Source organism: Bos grunniens, chromosome 6 (genome assembly GCF_055505025.1).
Source record: "Bos grunniens cultivar Pamir isolate PY7600 chromosome 6, Bosgru_T2T1.0, whole genome shotgun sequence".
Taxonomy (NCBI): domain Eukaryota; kingdom Metazoa; phylum Chordata; class Mammalia; order Artiodactyla; family Bovidae; genus Bos; species Bos grunniens.
In genome coordinates, this window is record NC_141170.1 from 105386818 (window position 1) to 105412407 (window position 25590).

A 25590-nucleotide genomic window follows, 5' to 3' on the forward strand; every position below is an offset into this window, starting at 1 on the left:
ACCAGCCCCCAGCTTTCTCTGCTTATTTTGAAGTTTCCTGTTCCCCATATAACATGGACTTCAGCACTTTTACTTAATTGTTTCTAGATCAAATAAAATTGGTGAAAGGTTTTGGTTCTTTGCTTCATGGTTTAATGTCTCCAAGTATGCCTGCAGGTCCTGAAGAAAAAAGAGAAAGTAGTGATGGAATCATTAGAAAGGCAGGAAAAGTGAAGAAAATTGCTGGTGTCAGGGTCTGTTCTACAATTCAACAAGATCAGAGAAGAGATACACTTGTTATTAAATCTTTCAAAGACCAGCTACAGTCCAACAGTGTCTCTTAGAGATGTGTCCTTTGAAATAATTTTAGCTTTTTGCCTCTCGATTTCTTACATCTCTGGAATTCAGTATACCCTATAGTGTCTACAGAGCGGCTCTCAAAGTCCAAACAAAATTACAAGTATACTGCCGCTGGGGAAAAATCTTGAATCTTTTATTTTATATGATACAAAGAAAACCGATTGTTTATACGGCTACAGCCTTGAAAAGTATAAAGAAGAGAATTTATAATGAGCTAAGCAACCGTTGAGGCTCTGCGTCCAAAAGCTGGTGAGACACTTGAAAAATGGCCCGGGGTCCAGATCGGAGGATGCGGGGACTCGGAAGACGCACAGGTAGTGGGATCCGGTGGCGCAGGTGCTTCGGGGATCCTTCTTCCCCTCGGGAGTCTCCCCACTCCCGCCCTCCCGAAATCCTGGACTCAGGGCGGGGGAGGCTGTGCGTTTCTGCCACAGGTGAGACCTACCCAGCCTGGAGATCAGAGCTGGCACCTGTCCAGTTGCTGGGGCAGCCCCGGCTCCTAACGTAGTGTTTCTAGTCAATAATCCGAGCTGACTTTTCCCCATTTGTGCTTGAGGGGCTGGAGAAGCTGGCGCAAGCGAACGCAAACAGGAACACTCGCATCGCCTCCCCTCCTCCCGCGACCCTGGCAGAGAGAGAGAGAGAGACAGAGAAGTCATTTATTGTAGCGCGCACACACCATCAGGACTCTTTCCCAACTCCATCTTCCGACTCCCGCCACCTTGCAGGGAAATCGCAGCTCCGGCCACACTGGCTTTCTCGATCTGCTTTCCGGATGAGTGAATTTCTTTGCTCCTCTCGCCTGTCGGGAACCATCTGAAACTGCCCCCAAGTTGCGTTCCCAGGGACCCTCCCCACTCCGTTTCCACTCGAGAACCAAAGAGCAGCTCACTTCGGCATCCTGCAGAAGACAAACCCCATCCATTCATTCATCTGTGGGTGAACAAGAAGGAAAAGAAGAAACAGAGGTGGGCCGCCAGGCGAAGCGAGCGCGAGAGTACAGTGCTGGGTAAACCAAACTGGGGAAAGAAAAACGGGTGAGGGGCGAGGAGGACCGCTCTAGCGGACCTCGCCCCTCCTCGGCCCGGGGTGGACCCCTGCGGGTGCCCACGGCGAGCCACGTGGAGAAGCCCCAAGGGAGAGGCAACCCCCACCCCCACCCCAGGGATTTGGAAAAGAAACTGCTGGGAACAATGAACCCTGAAGGACAGAGGGAGGTGGAGGGGGGGTGAGAACCCTCGTCCTTCCCCCTTGCCCCCCTCCTTTTGGACATTCCTTAGGTTTAATCATTAAAGTGGATCCTTTTTAAAAAGGAGGCAGCAGCTGAACAGTGCCGTTTCTGACAGTCTGCCACACACTGTCAGTGAAGTAAAAGATCTGGACCGAGCTTGGTTGCCTCGCTACCAATAGCAGACTTGGGGAGACCAAGCCTCCGATTTCTGGCCACATCAAAGCAGTGATTATGCAAATACCCCCCCTTTTTTTTTTTAAAGAATAAAATGGAGGGGGAATTATTTATCAAACAATGAACCCCCTGCCAGGGCGGGAAACAATAGATCAGACTAGATAGCCCTTCTAGCCCCAGGCTGGGGGAGAGGGAAGGGGGGGATGCTGGCGCCCTCACGTTTTATTGGTCTAACCTAATTTCACTAATTCTCTTTTCACACATTTTCTTTGGCGGATTCGGAGGCCAGGACTTTCACGCTCCCGGGAGCGCCCTGCATTGGAGCGATTCAAGGGCTGCCTGCTTTATTTAATTAATACATTCAAAGCTCGCCTGGGCCCGGAGAGCCTGAGGGTGGGGAAAGACCGAGGCCGGGCGTGAGGAGGAGGCGCTTTTAACGGGTTCCAGGTGTCGATGCCCAGAAGTCACAACAGGCCCAAGGCTGTGCGATGCAGGGGGCGCACGCGGTGGGCGGCAGCGAACCGCAACTTCCAGTCTCTCCAGCAGACCCGACCTTGACGCAGCCGGGAGCCCAGCCGACCCAGACCGGAGGGCGGGCGCGGCAGAAGCGGGCCTTGGGCCTAGATATCCTCTGCGGGTAACGGGACCCTTGCTCCTTCCCGGCCAAGGCCGCCCGGGGCCTTCCGACGCCCTCACCTCCACTGGGCCCTCCGGGCTCTCTTCCCGAAAGGGCGCCCACCCGGCTCCTGCCCAGGGCCGCCCGGGTACTCCTCTGGTTCCCGCTTCGCCTGGCAGCCCTCTGTTTCTTCTTTTCCTCCTTGTTCGCCCACAGATGAATGTATTTTAAATCTGGTGAAGGAAAATCAACCTTAAGTCCTGGGCACTTCAGAACAAGTAAATACAATCAATGCCTGAAGCCTGACGGCGCCAAAGCGACGATCCACCCGGGGCAGGACCAACCCTCACACTTCTCCGCGCTTAGGTAAACGCGCCGCCGCCGCGCGCCGCTGGCGCTGGGAAGATCTGGCAACTGTAGCGGTGTGGGACTGTCATCAGAACATTTCCATGGTTTTGCTTGAAGCGGCTCTCGGCAGAGGGCTCCAGAAATAGAATGGCTTGGCTTAGCTTGCCCAGGAACCTACTTGGTGCAGACAAACCAAGCTGGTCACAGGCAGGCACAATGAGGGAGGAAGGAATGGATTAAATCGAGGAGCGACTATATTCCCTTCTGCTGAAGCTGAGACCTGTAATTCTCATTCTTACAGGGGAGGGAAGAGGACGACTGGGCCTCAACCCACAGGCTGTGGAGCTTGCGGTGGGTTGGCAAGGAAAACTCCTAGTGCGAAGTGAGGCAGAAAGAACGTTCTTAATCGCTAAAAGTGATTAGACGCCATAAAGAAAATTAATTGCACCTATTTAGTGTAAAATAGGGCTTCCCTGGTGGCTCAGTGGTAAAGAATCTGCCTACAATGCAGGAGACCCGGGTTCGATCCCTGGGTTGGGAAGATCCACTGGAGAAGGGAATGGCAACCCACTCCAGCACTCTTCCCTGGAGAATCGCATAGATGGAGGAGCCTGGTGGGGTACAGTCCATGGGGTCGCACAGAGTCGGACACAACTGAAGAGACCAAGTAACAGCAGCAGTGTGAAATAAGGTGTGTTGTAGATAGAGAAGGAAAAGCCTGAGTGTAGATCACAGGTGGTAGACGAAATTCCTACCATATATGAGGTGCTTCTGATGTGTAAGAGGACCTGCAAACTCTGGCTGAACGAGACTCTGGCCCTGGAGTAGCTGTGCAGAGGTGACTGCTAGATTCAACTGGGTCACAGGTTAAGTCATTAGCTGTATTACCATTCATCAAAACTATGACTATTGAACCCTCTCTCGATCCATGCCTCTCCGAATAAGCCATTAGGGTCACCACCTAGTTATAGGATTCCCATCCCCGCTTCCCCCTCCAGTTGGGTTTTCCTGAGTACCTGCACCTGAAGAGTTGCCTCCCCAGACATGTCAGGAACCTGTTTCTTGGCATGTTTCCAAAAGAGGTCTGCTCTCACAATAACCACCATCATCACTAAAAGAACAGTGATTTGGCATTAAAACTGTGTTTTAGAATTCTCATACTACAATTGCTTGGCTTTTTAAACACTAGAAACATAAAGGTGTAGGAGAAATATCTCTTTCTCCTTATTAGATAATCAAGAGTGGTTAAGAATAATAAAATCTTTAAACTAGAAGGGGTTTTCCAACAAGTCTCCCTTACATCCAAAGATGAAAACCAAACAAATGCTGGGTTGGTTCTTCCTTTTATTAAAAATAGCTATTCAGTTATTAAACACAATATTTCTACATGAACAGAGAGAAGGAGTAGTTAGGACATTTTAGAATGATCATTGGTATATGCAGAGTAGAGGAGGATTTGCTTAAAGCGGAAGCAGATATGAAATTCATGAGGGTGGGAGGAACTATGAACAACCAACATTTCTTTGCTGGCATGTTTTTTTTTTTTTTGGCTTGTGAAGTCTTGGCCACCCTCCTCTAAAGTGGTCAGCCTTCACCTGATCATCTTTGACCCAAGGCCAGTCAAAGAGCATTGATTTCTGCTTTGGAGACTGAGCTGCAAGTTACAGAGTTATGTATCCTGGTGATTAGGAAACCGTTTTTGCTTTCTCTCTGAAGATGTTTTGTCTATGTAAACTGCTTTAACAAAGACTGAATTGGCTAACATGAAATCAGCTTCCAATAATGAATTTATAAACACTCAGTTACGTCACAGATGTTAGAGATCACTATCCAGTCCCTTTTGTTTACAGACGATAACTGAAGCTCAAAGAAGTGAAGTGTAAGAACCAAATTTCTACACACTCCGTCAAGATAGTTCAACTCCACTATTTTTTAAAAGCAAAGTTTCTGAACTTTGGTGCTCATCATTACTTAATTATAATTTAAATTCCCCAAACTTTTTTTTAACTAATCTTGTTTGCTCAGAAATTGATTTCTTAAAAAACAAGCTTTTATTTGTATGGAGAGTTACACTTTTATGTCATTGTTAGTGTCTTGAATATAATTCAGCTTCCTGTGATTGCTTAGACCTTATGTGTCAATGAATTCTACACACAAACATTGACAAAACAAAAACAAACAAGTACTCTACTCAGATATAGGGAGTTAAGAAAAAAAATGCAACTTATTCTTCTAAAAGCCACCTAAACAGGAAAGTAATAAACACACAAAAATTATGAAAATTAGATACTTTATTTATAGTTTAATCACAAGAACAATTTTCTTGTTCTTTCAAGAAGTAAATACATACTAGAATAAACTCTGTAGAATATACAAAAAATACATACTTTTCCCATGAAATTTTTCTTTATAATAAATAGAAGGAAACACGTGTGTGGCTGATCCTGATAATGCTCCGTGTCTGCTTAGGTTTTCAGTGTGTTGATTTATTTTTAATCTCTTGAAAGAATGGGGGAGTTTCTTCTCCCCTAAAAGGTCGAGATAAATAATTCATGAAGCAATCCTCCCTCCTGATTTTTCCGTTTTCCTCCACATTTTTCCTTTTGATAGAGAGTTCAGCCTAAATTTCCACGCTTGCATTCAATCATTACAAAGCCTACAAATTATACAATGACTTCTAACCTGGCCCTCTAACAAAACAACTTTTTCCCCCTTATAAATCATAAGAGACAGATGGCAAAATGGAGAAGAAAAAGGAAAGAGAAGAGCGGGACAATAGGCATTGTGACGAATCTGGGAAACAGAACAAAGTGCACATCAGAGAGGGAAAGTTTGGTTTGACAGGTGAAATTCCCACAGCCCGCAGGCAGCACTGGGAATAAAGCAGATGCCAGCCATTGCAAATCTGTGGATAATATTATTACCGGTAAAATCATTCAGATGCTAAGATACATTTCTTTCTACTCGACATTAACATCTCTATGTAGAAGCAAAGGTGAAGAGATCACAGGAACCGGTTGCGTTCCCCCTGGGAGATTCACATGAATCGCACCGAGAGGGCAGGAGCGTCAGTCCGCTCTACAAACTCTTTAGAAGTGTCACCTTTATCTCTTCCCAGCATCTTTTTACCTTAAGTGCCTCCCTCCTCCCGGCCCCCAACTCTACAATCCTCTTCGACAATAAGCTCCATCACGCCAATAAATTAGAGAGCCCGGCTGAACTAAGGAAGCCCTTACTTAGCCAAGGAATGCAACCAATAACCGAGTAATCAGAACGGCTACACATGCTCTGAGTAGTGAGACGGTTTCCCGGGCATGGAAAGCGGGGGATGGGAGGAGGGCTTGATCGGGGGCAGGAAAGGGTACCCACTAAGGCCTGGCGTGGGTAGCAGAGATGGCAGTTCTAGATACAGTCCCTGACTATGGGGAGGTGAGGTGCGTAGCGGTGCTTGTCTGGAGGTGGGGGCTGCCAATAGTCCATGTCTGAACCCTCCGGGCTGGCGGGAGATAAAGTGCAGCTGTAGGGGGAGGTGGAGTTGGAGGACGCCGAGGAAGACTCCGCGGGGCTGTTTGTGCAGCTCCACGTGGAGGCGGGCGAAGGGCTGTCTCCGCTGTTGCTCAAGGCGGCGCTAGTGCCTCCCGGACTCAGTATGACTGCCTCCGAGAAGAGCGCCCCAGGCAGGCTGCCGCCGCCACAGTGGTCAGCCAGGCGCAGGGTCTCGGTGAGCGCCCATATGTAGTTGTGGGCGAAACGCAGGGTCTCGATCTTGGTGAGCTTGGCGTCCTCTGGGAATGTGGGGAGCACCTCACGCAGCGCGTCCAGCGCCGCGTTCAGATTGTGCATGCGGTTGCGCTCGCGGTTGTTGGCCTTCAGTCTACGGGTCTTCTTGATGCGCTGCACGGTCTCGGCCGTCTTGGCGCCGCGAGAAACAGCCCTTGCCCTCGAAGGGCGCCGCTTGCACTCATGAACCACACCCAGCAGCCGCGCCGGCCGGCAGCCCTCGGCTCCTCCCGGCGAGCCGCCCAGAGCCGCGGGCCCGGCCTCTGCCCCAAGCTGCCGACGCGCTCCGCCCGCCGCGCCCAGCTCCTCCTCTTCCTCCTCGTCAGCGCTGGAAGATACAGGGGTCAGAGCCGCTGAGGCGGGGGAGGCCGAGCCAAGCAGCACCAGCACGTCCTCTTCCTCCTTTAACTCCAAGGTCTCGGATTTGACGAACATCCTGGAGAAGAGAGCAGAGAGGGAGAAAGAACCAAATGGGGTGTGAATATAGCGGCAGAGGTAAGCTGTCAGTGTTATAGGGACTTACTGCTGCGCGCCCGAGAAGACCCGCTCGGAATCGCGCCAAGGAGGAAAGTAAATTGGGGAGGAAACCCTGCCTTGTGCTCTCCCAGTTCGCGGGCGCCCCTTGTTGTGACCCTGTCGCCAGCCAACTGGGTTCCGAACTCTGACACGCCCTGACAGCTGTGTTCTCTCCCGGGAAGGGACTGCGACCCCGCGACAAAAGATTCGTCGCGGGCGAAGGGCGTTCGGATGTGGTGGGACGCCGTGCGGGAAACGCCCCTAAGTTGGAAGCCGCAGCGCGGGTACTCACTTGGTTCTCTCTCTAAATGTGCCTCGGCGTCGCTCTTTGGCGCGTGCTGCGATTCTCCGCGCAGCCGGGAGCTCAGCGCTGCTCCTTCTGCCGGCTTGGAGGCACCGGGCCTGGCGCTGCTGCGGCGCGGCTCCGCGGGGGACCTCTCTGACCGGCGACTTTGCCAAGAGCCCCGGCGGCCTCGGCGACCCGCCCGGGTCTCGTGTGTTGTGGTGGTGGTGCGTGTCTGTCTTGTCAGTCAGTCCCTGGACGCGCGACTCCTGGCACGCGACTCCCAGGCACTCCAGTTAAAGCGAAGCTGCTTGTGGTTCAGTGGCTGCGTGTCTGGCACACGACTCTCCTTAAAACCCCTTATATACCACCAAGAAAACAATCAGATCTGCCCCCGGGGCCCCCACCCCACCCTCCAACCCTCGGCCGCCGCTTTCTCCTCCCCTCCCCTGTGCTGGCCCCCCTTCTCCCCCGCTTTTCCCTACCCGGCTTACTCTTTTCATTGCATTATCATCATTCATTTCTTTCTTTCTTCACCCACTTCCCCCCCTCCCCTGGCCCTGCCATCCATCCATCCTCCTCTTTCCATCGCCCCCCGCCTCTCTTTCCCCCCTTTATCTAATCAGCATAACACGGTTCTAAAGCTCCCGTTGGAGCTCGAGGCTGCGGTCGGACTGCTGGAGCTGCGGCATCGGCTCAAGCTGCGGCTGTTGTCGCCGTCGCTGCCCATTGTGATTGGTGGCTCGCGCTCGGCTGGAGCGTGCCGCTAATTTATTAATGAATGGAGGTCGCGAGGCGCAGCTGGCCAATCAGGGCGCCCCGGACTCCGGGAGGCCTGCGAGCCACGCGCACAGGAGCCCGCTCCCTTTCAGCGGCTCATTAGGGGCCGGGGCGCTGGGGGCGGGTGGGGAGACCAAGGCGACCGCCCGGGTCCCAGTCCTCGCGGCCGCACCCCACCCCCGTCCCGACGCGCACGCGCACGCACCTCAAGGCACCCGGCGCTGTCTGGCCTCTGAGCTCCCGGACGTCGGGATCCTAGAAATTAGTTAATAGGGGTCAGAATCCCAGGAAAAGTAGTAAGCCCTCTGCTGCAGCCGGACGTCTCTTGGCAAAGCTTCTTAGGAATGGTCTCAAATAGTAAAGTATTTCAAAACGCTTTCGTTTGGTTAAAGGAGGCATAGGGTATGGATGGCGAGCTGTGGTCACTTGGCGGGCAAGCATGTTTAGGTTCCAGAAAGACTGACGTGGAAGGGTGAAGAGAGAGGACGTTGGAGGATTTATAGAGGCGTCTCCTGACAGGGAGATAGAGTAGGGGAGCAGTTGATGGACTTTTAGAGGAGGTGAAACTAAAAACACTCACTTATTAGAGCTAAAAGGGGCCTCCTCATTTTACGTGTGACACACAGCACCATACAGGTTTTTGGTTTTCGGGGAAGGGTGGGGCGCGTTCGGGCTAACCCGTGTTTATGGTGGGGCGGGACCGCAAAGGGCTTCCTGCCTAGGTGGCAGCGGGAGGAGCGGCCGACTTGTAGCTCGGCAGAGCGAATGGGCTGCGTTGACATTTCCATGACCTCTGCTCCGCGTTGGGGGGCGTTGTAGGGACATGGGGCCCGTCCTCCTGATTCTCCCGGCTTTTCAATAGGAAAAAAGAGCTGGAGGGCTACTGGACCTCGGAGGGAACTTGTTCTGAATTGCTCAACAGCCATCCCTCCCTCCCTCCTCCTCCTCCTCACGCCCACCCTCTTGTCGAAGTGGCTGACTTCTTAGAACCACATCACCCAGAAGTGTGTGCTGGGCCGAGTGTTAGATGGTGCATGGGTAGCGGGAATGCATCTGGACTCCAGTAGATTGCAGAGGAGTTTCTTTTGCAGATTAAGTTTCAGCAAGGCTCAATAGGAATGTTAAGATTTGAGAAGTGGTGAGAGAAAAAGAATGTTGTCTCTGGTCTCGGTCTCATTCGGATTGTGGGAATTGGAAACAAGCTGTATTTCAGAGAAAGGGACGATGAAAGTGTTCGGGCATGGTTTTAATTTGTTTAATGTTTTCTTCAGGGAGATAATGAGCAGGCTTGGAAGGCATAAAGTAAAGAAAATGAAAATTAGAATCTCATGAAAGGGACTGCTACCCGCTGCAGCTATCCAACCTCAGACTTCTTTGTCTTGAAATATTTGAAAATTGCCACAATTTTCACCTTGCTGGTTGATACTTGTGCTTTGCATCTCTTCCCCCCACCCACTTTAAAAACAAATTCCCTAAACATAATAGCATTATTTCCCTAGTTTCCTGCTCAGTTCTTTTAGAACAGCTTAATTTCATATGGCAGAAGTGCAGATATTAAACAAGAAAGAAGGGAAATGTTTAGTCTTTTCAGAACACAACATCTGCCTGTCTCACCTCTGTCTCACCCTTCTTTGGGTGTCTCTCTCTGTATCATGAACCCGCAGAAGAAGAACTTCATAAAAGAGTTTGTTCAAGAAAAAAATGCATCAATAGTGAAAGATACCAAAAATGCTTACCATCGTTGATGCACACATTAGCATTATTTTATAGGATATGATCACTGAGGCCAAATAAGTAAATATTCTTTACAGTCCCCCTAAAAGAAAACTCTGTTATGTCTTGTCTAGTCAAAAATGGAAGGAACACATGGGAGTGGATGCAGGATTTTTGTATTAATTTTGAAAGAAATAGGACGAGAAAGCTAGGTTCTGAGGAAATGATCAAAGGCTGCTAAAAACAAATACTGGAATGATGGGAGATATTATGGAGTGTCAGCTTTTACATACCTACATCTCCTGGCAGGAGTGGCCTGCAAAGAAAGACAAGGTTAATGTAGTAGAAACAAAGGAAAGTTTACTTTAGTATCAGTAGAAACATACTTTAGATAGGTCTTTAAATTTTTGGTCTGGCTAGGAAGTGCTGGGTTGATTTGATGATAAAATATATTAGGGGGAAAACAGAATCGGAATCTAATTAAGTGGAGGCTTAAAGGAAAACCGGATGAATTTTGTATAACTCCAAACAAACTCCAAGATCAAGCTGGTTTTAATGTTTATTGCTAGTGAAACACACAATGGGTTTCTTTAGATGATTTTTAAGACTGTTTGGGTGTCTGACCCCTCAGTTTTTATGTTCTTTCAAGATTTTATGTTTTTATGATGCGCTGAAAGGGTACATGCTTTTCTTTGTCAAAACCCAAACTTTCTATACTGTCTGTAAGAAGTTAATAATGAATATTTAAGAGTATCCTGTGCAGATATTTAGTAACAGTAAAATATTATTAGGGTAAATCGCACATTTCTGATTCTGGAAATTTCCAGGAAAGGAGATTCTTTCCAAAAGGAAAAAGTATGCAAAAGAAACATAAGCTTGTGTACATATTCAAATGACAGAAATCAATCTCTAATCTATGTGGCTATAAAGATACCATGGAGTTTATGTAACTTTTTAAAGTAAGGAATTTGTCGGCTATATGCAGTGAGTGGTTTGTGTTAGATTACTGTGCAAAAGTACAAGTTTGTTTTTTTTTTAATCACCCCCTATATTATCTTCCAGCTTCCCTGGTGGCTCAGTAGTTTAAAAAAAATCCGCCTGAAATGCAGGAGACCTGGGTTCAATCCCTGGGGCCGCAAGATCCCCTGGCAAAGGAAATGGCAGCTCACTCCAGTATTCTTGCCTGAGAAATCCCATGGACAGAGGAGTCTGATGGGCTACAGTCCACGGGGCTGCAAAGAGTTAGAAACGACTGAGTGACTAAACAATAACATTATCTTGGAATTTTAAGAATTTTGGTTCTGTTTTTGCTTAGTAGCCTTCAAGAAAAGCATCACTGTTCATAATATTTCGGGAAATATTTCCTACTATGAAGAGTGTTGTTTTTTAAAAGAGAAGAACATCAAGAACTATTAACACACTAGTGCAATTCAGAAGCCAGCCATTCACACTCATCCGCAATATTTTATTTGTTCCACATTTTGCTTGGTTTTGCTGAAAAAAAGCAATTTCGATTTGTACTCAGATTTGCAAAGACGAAGCCAGTGCCAGATATCCTTAGCTGGATGCTTCTAGCACTCTTTTAACTTAAATAAATTCAAGAGGCACTTGTGTGGTCTAAAAGATTGTCCAGATGAAACGAGGCTGAAATGTTATGCGAAGGGGGAGGGGAGCGCGTGAATAGCGTCAGTGAATTTGGTGACCGAGGGCCGCTCCTGTCCATTGCGTGAACTGTCCTAAAGGGTCAAACTGTTCATCTTCAGCCCCTCTTTCTGTGTGCAATCCCTACTTTAAGAGAACAAAAGCTCAAAGCAGGCAGTAATCAAGAAATGGGAGCCCAATGATTTAAACTCATCCCCAAGCCTTAAAAAGAAAGGAGGCCCGAGGTTGTGTAGGGAGAGAAAAGTGAAGTAAGGGGAGCAGGGAGGGGGGTGGAGACCTTTAGAAAGTCTTTGTTGTTTTTAAGAAGCTTGAACTTTGAGACGACCCAAGAGCTCTAAAGTTTAGGGTAGGTGTTGCTGTGGGGCCCATCCACACATCCCATCCACACTTCGACCTCACAAGTGGCCGAAGAGGACAAATGGTCACCCCACCATACTTTTGCTGCTGCAGGTGAATGTTGGGGGGGGGGGCGGGGATGGGTGTGAAGAAAGGTCCTTTTCCCAGAAAGCACAAGAGCAAAAGTTGCCTCCCCAACCAGCCCGTCCTCCAGTTCACAGTAAACCGTCCTGCCTTCAAGGAAAGGGAGGGGCTCTGCTCTGCTAAAAAGGACTACATGATGTCTGCCAAGGATGGCTTTGTAGCCTAAATCCTAATCCACCCGGTTAGCTCTCCAAAAGGCGGAAAGATGGAAAGAAAAAGTTAGCCAATCTTGAATAGCTTTAGTTATTTGCTGGGGACTAGAAACACTCCGATTTCCAGAGTGGTTGAAGACCGAGTGGAAATGATTAGCCCCCTCTGCATCCCCCCGCCCTTCCCTGGGGAGGGCTCTTTGCTAGGCCAGAGTTCATTACTAGTGATGAGCAGATGGTGAAGCGTTGGGAGGCAGAGTGGGCTCGGATTTTTGGGGGGTCCCCTTCTGTGGAGGCAAGGAGGTCAAGAACACTAATAGTGTAAACTCATCACCCCCTCCCTCCCCGCCTTCTTACTGGACCCCTGTGCGGAATTCTGTCTCATCCTGGATCTCTCCCTCGGGTCCTGTGGGGGAGGGTTTGTCACTCTAGTCCTGCAGAGGTCAGAGCTAGGATGGTGCGCGGCAGCTTCAGTGGGCCAGCCCCACCCTCTTCCGTATTTGGGGATCGGCCGGGGGAATCTACAAGAGGAGGTGCAAGGCAGAGAAGGTCGTAACCCCTCTCTCTCGGGACCCTTATTCCCTTGTCCTAAACCTGTATAATGTGCTTTGGCGCCCCAAGCCAACCATTCAGGGACTCCAGCTTGACGCAGGAGGTCTTCTTGATGGTGTTGAAATCCACCCGGCAGGTGCTGAAAGGCTCCCTTCCTTTTGCGCCCTCTCTACCCTCTTCCCACCAGCTCCGGAGAGGCAGAACCCGGCAGGCTTCTCTGCACTCGGTAGGCGACCCGCTGCCCGAGCACTCCTCTTCTTTCCCACGAAGGAAAGAAGTCACTGTAGGAAATTTGACCAGTCTCCGCCAGCTTTCTGATTGTTTTCCTCAGGTAAGGGGAAAAGAACAGCCGGCGCTTGAATTGGGGGCTGGGGGCCCACTAGGGAGAGAAGCCCCCCTCACCCCTCTGTGCCTGCAAAAAGGGACATTGGCTATCCAGGGGAAAGTGCAAGAAAGAGATCACTAATCGCTGAACCAGGAGACAAACACGATTACCAGCTCCGAGCCTTGAGTCAGAAAGTCTCATAGACTTTAAGATGTTAATCCCCGGCATAATCCTTCCTTTGGCGTGTAGGAATAGTGCAGCCACAAGAGTTGTTTTGTTATTTATATTGGCGTTTAATAAAACTCAGCCAGTGGTGAATGGGCTGCCCACTCTCCAATGGTAATTAATTCCCTATTTCAGTGACCCAATTGTCCTGGGACAGAGCTGTGAGCCCGTCCCGGTGCCCCGGTCCCTCTTTGTGCGGATACATGGCCCTCGTGCTTCAACAGCTATGGAAACTCATTCTTTTGATGTCATTCAAGGAGTTTTCCTTGGGCATCTTCTAAACTTCAAGGACCCTTTTCTTTCTCCGTTTCATGAAAAGCAGTGCGAGCTTGACCACCTCTGTAGAATTTAATGATTTGGTGAAAGAACTCTTTGGGGTTTGTGTAAGGAGTTAGAGAGAAAGGAAATTTGGCAGCCTGCTCTCTCGCAGGGACAGTCCCAAACCTGAAAAACACAAAACTCATTCAAAGCAATGGAAAAAAGATCTGAAAGCTGATTTTCCCTCTCTTCTCCCAACTAAGGAAAAACGTAACCTCCCCAAACACTGAATTCTCTTCTGGAAATTATTGTTTGTTGATAATATAAATTAAAAGAGCCAGGTTGGGATGAATAAATTCGAATCTTAAGCAGAGAAAGTTCTTTAATGTGTTCCTTTGGGCAACATCATCTTGCTACTTAACGCACTCATTCAGTCATCCCTCCTTTATACATACACGGGCAACCAGTGTGTGCCGAGCACTGCACCAAGCCCTGGGAACAACCCCTGCACAAAACAGACACCATTCCTACCCCCAAAGAGCTTACATTCAAATAGGTAGACAAAAAATGAAAAAGTTAACACATGTCAGAAAACCGTGTTAGGTAGACAATAAGACTGTAATGTAATACAGTGTCGGAAGAGAGCCGGGCTATGTTTTATTTTCACGGATCCAAAACGATACTTTAGGACACAAACCATTTGGGGTCGACCCTAGCACCTGATTAATTCATCTTTTCTTTCCCCCCAAATTTCATTCCCTCCGCGAGGCGCGGAGGCCGCATAGCAAACGAACCGGCAGCTGTGGCCCGCGGGTCTTAGCCGCGCGACCGTGCAGTGGCCGGCATCACTTTCCGCGCAGCCAACCGCCCGGGCTCCAGGCCGGGAGGGGGCGGCCGCGGCGCGCCCGGTAGCGCTCCCTGCACAAGTAGCTCTTCTATGTCTTTATACGCACTTCCAAAAAAACTTTCGCAAGTCACAGAAACAATTCAGAATTCAACTAAGAAAATACAGAGTGAACCATATGGCCTGGGTGGCTCGAGTCGGCTGCATTTTACTCCAGACAAAGAAGGGATTGAGAGTTGAAGGAAAGGAGAAAAAAACCAACTTTCCGGCTGATGAAGCTGTTGTCTGGAGGCAATGATCCCAAATCTGAAGGCTTTATTCCGGCTCCGACGGAGACGTGATATGTCATATGATTAGCATCTTTCATATTTACAAGAGTGGTATGGGCTGCCAGTCTTGAGAGAAAGGCTAGAGAAAGAAGGGGGCATATGCTGAAATGGATTTAGCATTTGAAAGAGAGAAAGGAGATCGGATAAATACACTTAAACGAGGATTTCGTTTTACTCCTGTTGAGTTCTAATGGATTGTTGATTGAGATTTTAGGGGCCTGGAACCGAGGTGTCAGCAGTAATTTAAAGAAGGCATTCAGTCCTCCCGCGCCTCTTTTCTCCATTTCCCCCTCTCACCCCTCCCACTCTCTCTCATTTACGCCTTCAAGCAGTACCGGGGAGGGGAAGGCTTTTAAAACAAAACACAAAACAGCGTCTCAGGCGCTGGCCGAGGGAGCCGGAAAGCGGCTGGGTTTGGAGGCGGCGCCCCCTACACCCCACGGCGGCCTGCGGGGTGGCACCTGAACGTCTGCAGGTCTGGCCGCAGGTGCGGGGCCGCTGCGCGCGCGGCGAGGTCCTGGTGCCCTCTGGCGGGGTCCGCGGAGGAGCCTACACGGCGTGGGGCTGGGCGACGTTTCGCATTCCTCTTGGGATGCGCTCTGGGGCCTTCACCTGTGGCTCCGGTTACGAGCGCGTAGGCTCGGCCACTTCTAACCTTCAGGCTCAAAATTGTCGATGGTGGGCTTCTCCGAGTAGAAATAAACAGACGCGTAAGACACCGCCCCCGGTAGTTCTGATGGCTGCCAAGTTTGAGACGAGCGGGCCTGGGTCCCAAGACTTTCTTGTGAGGATTTAGCTGTTTAGCAGCTAGAAGTGAGGCCAAGACTAAGTACTTTGGGGGAAAGCCCTGGACTCCAGACTAATAAAAGGACCTCTTACGCGCTTGCTGGGAATATACTGTATCTATACGGATCAGTATCTCTCCTCCCACCTACAGCCATTTCCAGATTCATTCTCCAGACTGCTTGTCGCTCCCCTGGTATTTTTTATTCTCTTCCGAATTGGTGTTCAGTGCCCATTTTAGCTAGATGTCGGGTGTGTAAAATGTTGGGAAAGGAGTGCGAGAGGCACCAAGTGCAGTCGCCTTAGGCCTCATCCCCTGGATCCAGACACCCACATTCCTGTTTCCCCTCTGCTTCATTGCTTTCCTGCTTCAGTTGGCTTGTCCTTAACTTTGTCAGGCAAAATTGCACTTTGCCAAGTGTACCTGTGAATGTTTTAAGCTGTTCATCTGCCAAGAGTAGAGATTGACTCATAATAAATACAATACTGCCACAATACCAAAATATTATGCAGACTTTAAGATCATATTTTTGATTGATACTTAATTTTTATTTATTTTATTTTTTGGCTGTGCTGAATCCTCCTTGCTGTGCAGGCTTTTCTCTTGGTGCTGCGAGCTGGGGCTGCTCCCTAGTTGTGCCAGGACTTCTGGTGGTGGCTTTTCTTGTTGCTGAGCGTGGGCCCTAGGTTGCAGGGCTTCAGTAGTTGTGGCTCCAGGGCTCTAGAGCACAGGCTCAGTAGCTGCAGCTTACAGGCTTAGTTACTCTGCAGCTCGTGGGATCTTCCCGGACCAGGGATTGAACCCATGTCTCCTGCATTGACAGACAGATTCTTTACCACTGAGTCCCCAGAGAAGCCTGGATGTTTAATTTTTAAAACTTTCTATATAATGCTTAGTGTGACCCCAATCTGTATATGATATATGTCTCTGATTGTAGGGAAATACAAACACATACATCCTGGACAAAAAAGTATTCATAGTGGCTATCTTTTTGTTATTGGTAATTTAAATTTTCTCTTTTTGTGTTTTCCGAGTAAATTTTGGAACATTTATAATCAGAAATTGTTATTAAAAAACAACAACAACACTGGCCTTCTGCAAAGTGCCTCTGTCTTTTCTACTCTTATTATTAAAGATTGGGAGTAAATTTCAGATCAGAGATGTCTGAAGTAAGGTGAGTTATATCATAGAACTTGCTCACAGTTATAGTTAAGGCCCTAGGAGTTGGACCCTTTGGGTTAACATGGGATATTGTAGGGCTGCCCAGGTAAAGAATCCTGGAAAAGGCTTCCCTGGTAAAGAATCTGCTTGCCAGTGCAAGAGATGCAAGAGATTCAAGTTTGATCCCAGGTCAGGAAGATCCCACGGAGCAGGAAATGGCAACCCCTCCAGTATTCTTGCCTGGAAAATTCCATGGACAGAGGACCCTGGCAGGCTACAGTCCATCAGGTTGCCAAGAGTAGGACAGGACTGAGCACAAACACAGGATATTGTAACTTTTTTTTCCCCACAAACATTTAAAACTTGTTCTTGAACTATGATGGAAATGTATGGAAGAGAAACATTCAGTGCTAATTAAAAATTTTTTTTGAAGATAATTGCTTTATAATATTGTGCTGATTTCTGCCCTACATCATGAAATCACCACCTCCTTCAGCCTCCCTCCTATCTCCATCCCATCCTAGCCTCTAGGCCATCACAACGCACTTGGGTTGAGCTCCCTGTGTCACATGGTAAATTCCCACTGGATATCTACTTTACATATGGTAATGTATGTGTTTCCATATTGCTGTCTCAAAATTTAATTTTTGTTTACTCACAGTTCCTGGGGTTTCACAGAGAAAGAAAAGCTTCTCAATGCTTTTCTGGGTAAATCACGTCTAATTTTCCCAGAGAGATGAGATCCCAGGGACTTGATGAATTTCTAAAGAAAGATTTTTTACCAATGTCTCAAAGTAATAATTCTCGTTTAATAATATTTGCTAACAGGAAATTACTTGTGTTTAATCTTTCTTAAATGTGTTTCTTGACCAGTCCTCAGAGGTGATTAAAAACTTGCCTCCTCTGTTATTCTGTGCTTGAATATATGGCTTCTAAAGCTTCTATTTTAAAATTAATCAGGGACTTCCCTGGTGGTCCAGTGGCTAAGACTCTGCGCTCCCAATGCAGGGGGCCTGGGTTCGATCCCTGGACAAGGAGCTAGATCCCACATGCAGCAACTAAGACCCAGTGCAGCCAAATTAAAATAAATAAATGATTTTTAAAAATAAATAAATAAAATAAAATTAATCAGGATCCGGAAAATGTTTAATTCTGAATTTTGCTTACCTATGCTTTTAGGTCTTAGGCTTTCTCTGTTGACAGAAACCATCTTTACCCCAAGGGAGGCTATTGTGGGTTTCTGTTTAACTCTGCATTTTTAAAGCAGCAATCACCACACTGAAACTATGTTGTATTATTGTCAGTGCATGAGACAGCAGGACTCAGAATAAGAGAAAGGAAAGGATTTGCAAGAGGATAATTCTTGGCATTCTTCTCAGCAAATTCTCTTTTTCTCCTGGGTTTTTATTTTGGAGCATTTGAGAGTTCATTTTCTCTTGAAGGAAAAGAAAGAATAATCTCACAATGTAATATTGTGCAGAAAAATCAAGAGATATTTTCATGGTAAATGTTTACTAAGAAATTCTGAAAAAAATGAAACAGTCTAGAAATAGAAACTGAAACTTTATGTCAATATTAACCCACACTTGAACTCTTGTTACTGCCTTAACTCGAATATAGCTTTTCCCTTTTAAAAAATTTCCCAGTAGAGAATCTGTGTCACTAAAAATTAGAGGGAAGTACAGCTTTAATATTTCTGTGAACCTAGTGACCACTGCTCTTATACCAATTATTTGAGTTGTACTGGATTTGAGACCAACACTATTTCTCAGAAAACGAGTCATGGAGGCCCAAGGACATTGTTCTGGGGCTAAGTGCATTGTTCCTTAAGTTGCTGGCCACTCTCAAAGAATCACATGGTATTTTGGATTCTGTTCTGAACCTTACTTTCATCCTCAGTCTCATGAAATTGGCATCAACAGTGCTCACTTTTCCCTGTGTTGATGCTTGAAAACAATCCCTTTGTTTGAAATAAGCTAATTATGAAGTATCATGGTATTAAAATAACAGCCTTTTCCTTTCCTCTTATCCCAAGTGTTTTTCTTTTCCTCACAAAATAGGGATGAAATAAAAATATGCCATACAGAATTTTAAAATAATAATGAAAACATATGCAGACAGTCTAATCAGAAGTCAGTAATACATTCCTCGGTCCCACGCACTTGGACAGGAAAGAATCCCTTGATGTGATCTCAATCACAATTTGCTGGCAGCTGGAAATTTCTAATTCAGTATTTAAGAAGAAATAAACCTGTACCTATAGAACAGAGAGTGAATTTAATCATTGTAGGACAGCTAAGTCAAAACTAAGGTCAACAAGGCATGAGGACTCTCACTTTTTTCATTTCCTCCTCTTTATTAATTAATATGGATCAGATGGTATGTACTGCATGGCTATGCCAAGGCCGTGCAGATCAGTAACAGTGCTCTTGGCAAAACTTTTTTTCAAAGAGAATTAGTGTGTTTTTTACTGATTGGCTGCATTGGGTCTTCTTTGCTGCACTTGGGCTTTCTCCAGTTGCAACAAGCGGGGCTTATTCTTTGTTGCAGTGCATGGCTTCTCATTGCAGTGGCTTCTCTCTTTGTGGAGCACAGGCTTTAGGTGCATGGGCTTCAGTAGTTATGGCTCGAAGGCTCTAGAGCTTGGATTCAGTAGCTGTGGTGCACAGGCTTGGTTGCTCCATGGCACGTGGAATAGAGCACATTCCCAGACCCGGGATCAAACCTGTGTACCGTGCATTGGCAGGCAGATTCTTAACCACTGGACTACCAGGAAGTCCAGAACTGTCTTCTAAAGGAATGATTTCTTTTGTAGTTTTTTCTTCACCCTATATTGTTAGGTTGCAGTAAGTAGCCAAAGGAGGCAACATTTTCTGGAGTACTTTCCTAAAGGCTAATACGTGTGGCTGATACCTCATGAAAACTGGGGAAACAGGAACTACCTCTTGTAAAGGAAGCAGACCTACACTCAGCCTGTTGTTCAGTCGCTCAGTCGTGTCCGACTCTTTGCAACCCCATGGACTGCAGCACCAATAAAGTCTTTTTAATCTAAAAGCAAAAAAGATATCAAAGATATAAACAGCAGTAAGGATAAGATACTTATCATTCCAGGAGTCCATCATCTGACTAATAGGAATTTCAGAGAGAACAGAGAAACTAGAGAAGATGAAATTATCTCAGAAGTGAAGAACTGGCCAACAGATTTAAAACAACCACAACAAAATTCATACAACCGAATATGCTCAAATTAAAAGGAATGAACTGCTGATCCATGTAATAACATGGATACACCTGAAAACATGCTGAGTGAAAAGACTCAAAAGAGTAGACACTGGTTCAATTTACATGAAGTTTTAAGGCAGGCAGAACTGATCTATGGTGACAGAGTAGATTAGTGGTTATCTCATGTAGGGAGGATATCCCGTGGACGGAGGAGCCTGGTGGGCTGTAGTCCATGGGGTCGCTAAGAGTCGGATTCGAATGAGTGTCTTCACTTTCACTTTTCACTTTCATGCATTGGAGAAGGAAATGGCAACCCACTCCAGTGTTCTTGCCTGGAGAATCCCAGGGACAGGGAGGGCCTCATGGGCTGCCATCTATGGGGTCGCACAGAGTCGGACACGACTGAAGCGACTTAACAGCAGCAGCAGCAGCATGTGGGGGAGAGATTGATTGAATTCATAGGATTTTTGCATGTTAGAAGAATCATTTTGGTGGGAAGAGTGACTGGAAACAATGAGCTGAAGCGCTTATTAGGGACATATAACTTCTGGGCCTATGGGACCTGTGAGCTCAGTTATCATAAATGTATTGTGGCAACATCTTCATGTTAGTATAATTTTCTCTCCAGCACCCAGCTGCCCAGGTGTAAGAAAATGGAAGAGGATGTTTGGACTAATCCCTGGAAGAACCTGCAGCAAAGCGGCAAGGCATCAGGACTGTTGAGAATGATTAAACACAATGGTGTCTTGACAGACAGGAAAAGATAAAAGGAGGCTGGGAGAATGGTAAGGAGTCAGGAGATGAGAGATGTTGGTGGAGCTGGCAAGTATGTGGAGGTGAAGGGAGGGTGAGGTTGTGGTCAGCGACATGTTGAAGTAATTTAGGTGATGACAAATCTCAGGCAATTTTTAAAGAGTATAGACAACATGGAATGAACTGTAAGATATGCTGTTTAGTGAAAAAGGCCAGGTACCGGAGGATGTGTGGTAGTTGTCGTTTCTTGCTGTTCAGTTGCCCAGTCGTGTCCGACTCTTGGCGACCCCGTGGACTGCAGCACGGTAGGCTACCATGTAAAGGGGGAGACCACTTATATGTATGGACTCCCATGTTAGTTAACTGTCTCTTGAAGGAAATATGGTATCAGTTGACTCTGGAGATGGCAGCTAGGTAGCTGGGGACACAGGATGGAGGGAGACTTTTCATTCTCTTCCCTTCAGTTCCTCTTGAATTTTGACCCCACACATATGTTATTATCAAAAATATATAAATAAAACTAAAAAACAAGGAAAAGGTAATAGATGTGCTATAATGAATACAAACAACACAAAATGAGGTTGTCATATTTAACATATGAAGGTCTGCTTCAAGTTATATATGCTTAGGCACATAAATGACCCAGAGAAGACGGCAAGAGAAACATGTCCTGTTTGGTTTGTTTTAAAATATAGGGGAAAATGCTCAATAAGAAGGCAATCAAAGAAGAGAAAAGCAGATCACTTGATTATATTGTCTAAACACTTAGCATCTCCTGTGATAATGCTGATCCCAAATTATAAATGCAAAATAGCATTCTGAAGAGCCATTGGCACTAAAGTTATATGTGTAGTTTCTTTGCAGTATGTCATCAATTTTGTCCTTGACTCTTTATATTTAGTCAGCTTGCTCATAGAGTATGCCAGCACATAAAAGCAAGTCACATACAATATCTAGACTCAGTAATTACACTTTGCCTGATACCCGGACTCATGTGATGTCACCACGTGGGTCCAGATTATCATTATCCATTCAAAACACTCGATAGGGCCCATGATAGTTAAAAGAAGTCAAAGACCAGTAGGAGATGTCATTTGGACGCACACAATTGTGTTGAAAGACCTAGAATTTTTTCACGCCTCACAATTTGTCAACCACATATGTGTCTTCTTCACCACGTATAGCCATCCCTCTTCTTACTCCACACTGCCTTACTTGGTCCTCAGTGTCTGGCCTCAACCTCAAAATCTTAAGTGTGAAAGCCTGATACTGACTCTATCATAAGAAACCTGAGGATACTGGGAACCTGAGCTCCCAATACATCATGGCCTTGTTGGTTCTTGGTTTATTTAGAAGTATATATTCCAAAATTAGGCCCCCCAAAAGCCCAATTTTCTTACTTCCAGGATTCCACCCAGTTTCTCTATTAGGAGAGCTGTAGCTTGCCCCATGTCAGACTTTCTTTTTTGGGGCTCCAAAATCACTGCAGATGGTGACTGCAGCCATGAAATTAAAAGACGCTTACTCCTTGGAAGGAAAGTTATGACCAACCTAGATAGCATACTGAAAAGCAGAGACATTACTTTGCCCACAAAGGTCCATCTAGTCAAGGCTATGGTTTTTCCAGTGGTCATGTATGGATGTTAGAGTTGGACTGTGAAGAAAGCTGAGTGCCGAAGAATTGATGCTTTTCAACTGTGGTGTTGGAGAAGACTCTTGAGAGTCCCTTGGACTGCAAGGAGATCCAACCAGTCCATTCTGAAGGAGATCAGCCCTGGGTGTTCTTTGGAAGGAATGATGCTAAAGCTGAAACTCCAGTACTTTGGCCACCTCATGCGAAGAGTTGACTCATTGGAAAAGAGTCTGATGCTGGGAGGGATTGGGGGCAGGAGGAGAAGGGGACGACAGAGGATGAGATGGCTGGATGGCATCACTGACTCGATGGGCGTGAGTCTCAGTGAACTCCGGGAGTTGGTAATGGACAGGGAGGCCTGGCGTGCTGCAATTCATGGGGTCAAAAAGAGTCGGACACGACTGAGCGACTGGACTGAACTGAACTGAACTGAGCTTGCCCCATATAGGGGTAGAGTGATATGTAACTGATTCACCTATTCTTCATGCCTGGGCTCACAAATAAAACAAGTTCCACATGTCTGTTCCAGAATGAACCAGACTCCTCTCCATGTAACACAGACCAGCCACAAAGTAGATGCTTAGTGAATGCACTGACTTCAGTGGAGCCAAAGAATCTGTTCTGTTCTAAGAATCTACAAATCCATCTTCATTCAGCCAATAAAATCAATGGACTTGAAGATTTTGTTTTAATAAGCAGTTGGTACCTTAAAACTCACTTAGGAAGTCTTCTCCACTAATTCTTTAACCTGTGAGTTGACTACTTCTTAATTTTTCATACACACACACATATACAGACCTTCATTTACTACATTATCAAGATCAGATTTGCTCAGTTAGAAAGTAAAATAGTAAAGAATATCAATAATTATGAGACTAATAGAAGAGTTTTTTAAAAATCAACCTAACTGGTGTTTTAGGATGAAAGGAATTCAAAGGCTTGCAGTGATATTTGGATTGTATTTTTCCTTTACTTTATAATCAAATCATACTAATATAAACCAAAAAACACAACTTGAACTAAACAAACATTTCACTCAAGACTAATTACAAAGCAGGCATTTCAAATCAGTGTTGAGCTAATGCTTTTAGAGCAATTATTTAATTTTCAGGGTCCAATATCTGTCGAGCAAATCACCAATTTCCATTTCATTCTTATTTAATATAAAAAAATCAAATTAGTATAAAGCTATTTCACAGCTGTCTTTAAATTAAACCGTAGTCAAGAAGAGCATGAAGCATGTGGGGTTTGCTTTGGCATCTCCAAATCAAACATTCTTTTTGTTCAAATATTAAAGAACTATACCAATAGTTATGTTTTATCTTGAAGTTTTAAGCTGGGCTTCATAATCTCAGATTTTAACTTCTGATTTTTCACAAGTAACTCAAATATTGAAACATATGTTTCTAAGGATAGGGGTTTGCTGCAGAGTGGAGCAGAATATGAATCATAATTATTTGTTTTTCATTAGCTTTTGATAATAAAAATTACCAGCTCAGCCACATTACTACCTCTTTGTTGATAAATCAGTTTTCTTCCATTGTATCCAAACAGATCTTCTAGTAGCAAATGTAGACCTTCAAGAACTTCAAAGAAAATTCAACAATCCCATTTTTCTAGCAAAGTTTATTTAACCAGGAAGGTATAGATTGTTCAAACAAATTACTAGTAAAGTGTTGCATATAAATTAACCAAGTTAAATTAACAGGAAATCAGTCTGGTTTAATCAAAGAGGATTGTAGAATCTTTGGTTTCAGTGTCTTTCACAGTTTGATAAAGTGAATGACTTACCACTCAGGCAGTACCGTGTAGTAGAAAAGCCTCAGTTGGATTAGTCTGGGTTCTAGCCCTGTCTTGTACTACTTATGGTCAATTAGATGGATCACTTCAATTTCTCTGTTGGCTTTATCATTTATAAAGTGGGGAGACTACTTGTTCTCCTCCCTAGGGATCAATGTGGTGTTTGTAAAAGAATCTTGGAAAAAACCTAACATATATACCCAAATGCCTGTATAAAGCAAAGGCAATTGATGAGTGTATTTCAGTCTAGAAATTGGATTGTTTCATTCTATGATGCACAAACAGACTTTTTTGTAAATAAAAATTTAGAGAACATTCTTATTATTTTTTATGGCTGAGTAGTATTCATTATATAACACATCTTCTTCATCCATTCATCTGTCAACAGGGACTTAGGTGGCTTCCATGTCTTGGTTTTAAATAGTACTGCAGTGAATCCTGGGGTGCATGTATCCTTCGAACCATGGCTCTCTCTGGATATTTGGCCAGGAGTGGGGTTGCAGGATCATGTGGTAACTCTATTTTTAGTTTTTTTCAGGAAACTCCATAGTGTTCTCCCTAGTGGTTGTACCAATATTCATTCCCACCAACCTTGTATGATGTCCTTTTTCTCCACAGTGTCTCCAGCATTATTTGTAGACTTTCTGATGATAGCCATCCCGACTGGAGTACAGTGATAGCCCATTGTGGTTTAGATCTGCATTTTTCTAATAATAAGTGATGTTGAACATTTTTTCAAGTGTCTGTTGGCCATCTGTATGTCTTTTTTGGAGAAATAACCTGATGCTGGGAGGGATTGGGGGCAGGAGGAGAAGGGGACGACAGAGGATGACATGGCTGGATGGCATCACTGACTCGATGGACATGAGTCTCAGTGAACTCCGGGAGTTGGTGATGGATGGGGAGGCCTGGCGTGCTGCAATTCATGGGGTCGCAAAGAGTCACGACTGAGCGACTGAACTGAACTGAACTGAACTGAATCTATTTAGATCTTCTGCCCATTTTTTGATTAGGTTGTTTGTATTTTTAGTATTGAGCTATATGAGTTATTTGTATATTTCAGAGATTAATCCCTTGTCAGTAGTATTGTCTGCAAATATTTTTTCCCATTCTGTAAGTTGTCTTTTTATTTTGTTCATGTTTTACTTTGCTGTGCAAAAAAGCTCTTAAGTTTATTTCTTCTCATTTGTCTGTTTTAATTTCCATTGCTCTAGCTGGTGGATCCAAAAAGACATTGCCACGATTTATGTCAAAGAGTTTTCTGCCTGTGTTTTCCTCTAAGAATTTTATAGTATCCAGTTTTACATTTAGGTCTTTAATTTACTTTGAGTATGTGATGTTAGAGAATGTTCTAATTTCATTCTTTTACATGTAGCTGTTGAGTTTTCCCAGCACCACTCACTGAAGAGACTCTTTTTTCTCCATTCTGTATTCTTGCCTTTGTCATAGGTTAATTGACCATAAGAGCATGGGTTTTCTCTCTGGGATTTTTACCCTGTTCCATTGATCAATATATCTGTTTTTGTGCCAGTACGACATTGTTTTGATTCCTGTAGCTCTGTAGTATAGTCTATAGTCAGGGAGCCTGATTCCCCTAGCTGTTTTTCTTTCTTAAGATTGCTTTGACTATTTA

At 45.6% G+C, this 25590-nt stretch overlaps 2 protein-coding genes and 2 long non-coding RNA genes across 11 annotated transcripts in view; 2 read left to right on the forward strand and 2 right to left on the reverse strand.

Moving 5' to 3' along the window:
- Positions 1-3598, reverse strand: LOC147371156 (uncharacterized). Of its 7 annotated transcripts, none has more exons than XM_086407141.1 (5): positions 3464-3598; positions 2705-2882; positions 2441-2593; positions 785-964; positions 1-159 (listed from the first exon to the last, which is right to left on the reverse strand). In XM_086407141.1, exons 1-5 carry the CDS (start codon positions 3464-3466, stop codon positions 125-127), a joined length of 549 nt encoding a protein of 182 aa, XP_086263267.1. In that variant the 5' UTR covers positions 3467-3598; the 3' UTR covers positions 1-124. The 7 variants fall into 7 exon arrangements, with proteins under 7 accessions (XP_086263267.1, XP_086263264.1, XP_086263263.1 ...); XM_086407143.1 differs by lacking the exon at positions 1-159 and adding an exon at positions 1232-1272 and having other exon boundaries at positions 835-964; XM_086407138.1 differs by lacking the exon at positions 1-159 and having other exon boundaries at positions 469-964; positions 2711-2882.
- On the forward strand, positions 2211-5944 carry LOC147371157 (uncharacterized). 2 transcript variants are annotated; one of them, XR_015165934.1, is made up of 3 exons: positions 2211-2381; positions 2577-2726; positions 5696-5944. It is a non-coding gene; the product is annotated as an uncharacterized LOC147371157 (long non-coding RNA). The 2 variants fall into 2 exon arrangements; XR_015165933.1 differs by lacking the exon at positions 5696-5944 and having other exon boundaries at positions 2212-2381; positions 2577-2949.
- On the reverse strand, positions 4982-7426 carry NEUROG2 (neurogenin 2). The gene is made up of 2 exons (XM_086407136.1): positions 7297-7426; positions 4982-6924 (listed from the first exon to the last, which is right to left on the reverse strand). The coding sequence occupies exon 2, from the start codon at positions 6921-6923 to the stop codon at positions 6111-6113; it is 813 nt and encodes a 270-aa protein (XP_086263262.1). The 5' UTR covers position 6924; positions 7297-7426; the 3' UTR covers positions 4982-6110.
- The window catches only part of LOC147371159 (uncharacterized), a 22449-nt gene continuing 3702 nt past the window's right edge, over positions 6844-25590 (forward strand). Inside the window, exon 1 of the long non-coding RNA XR_015165932.1 lies at positions 6844-6983. This is a non-coding gene — a long non-coding RNA (uncharacterized LOC147371159). The remainder of the gene's footprint in view (positions 6984-25590) is intronic.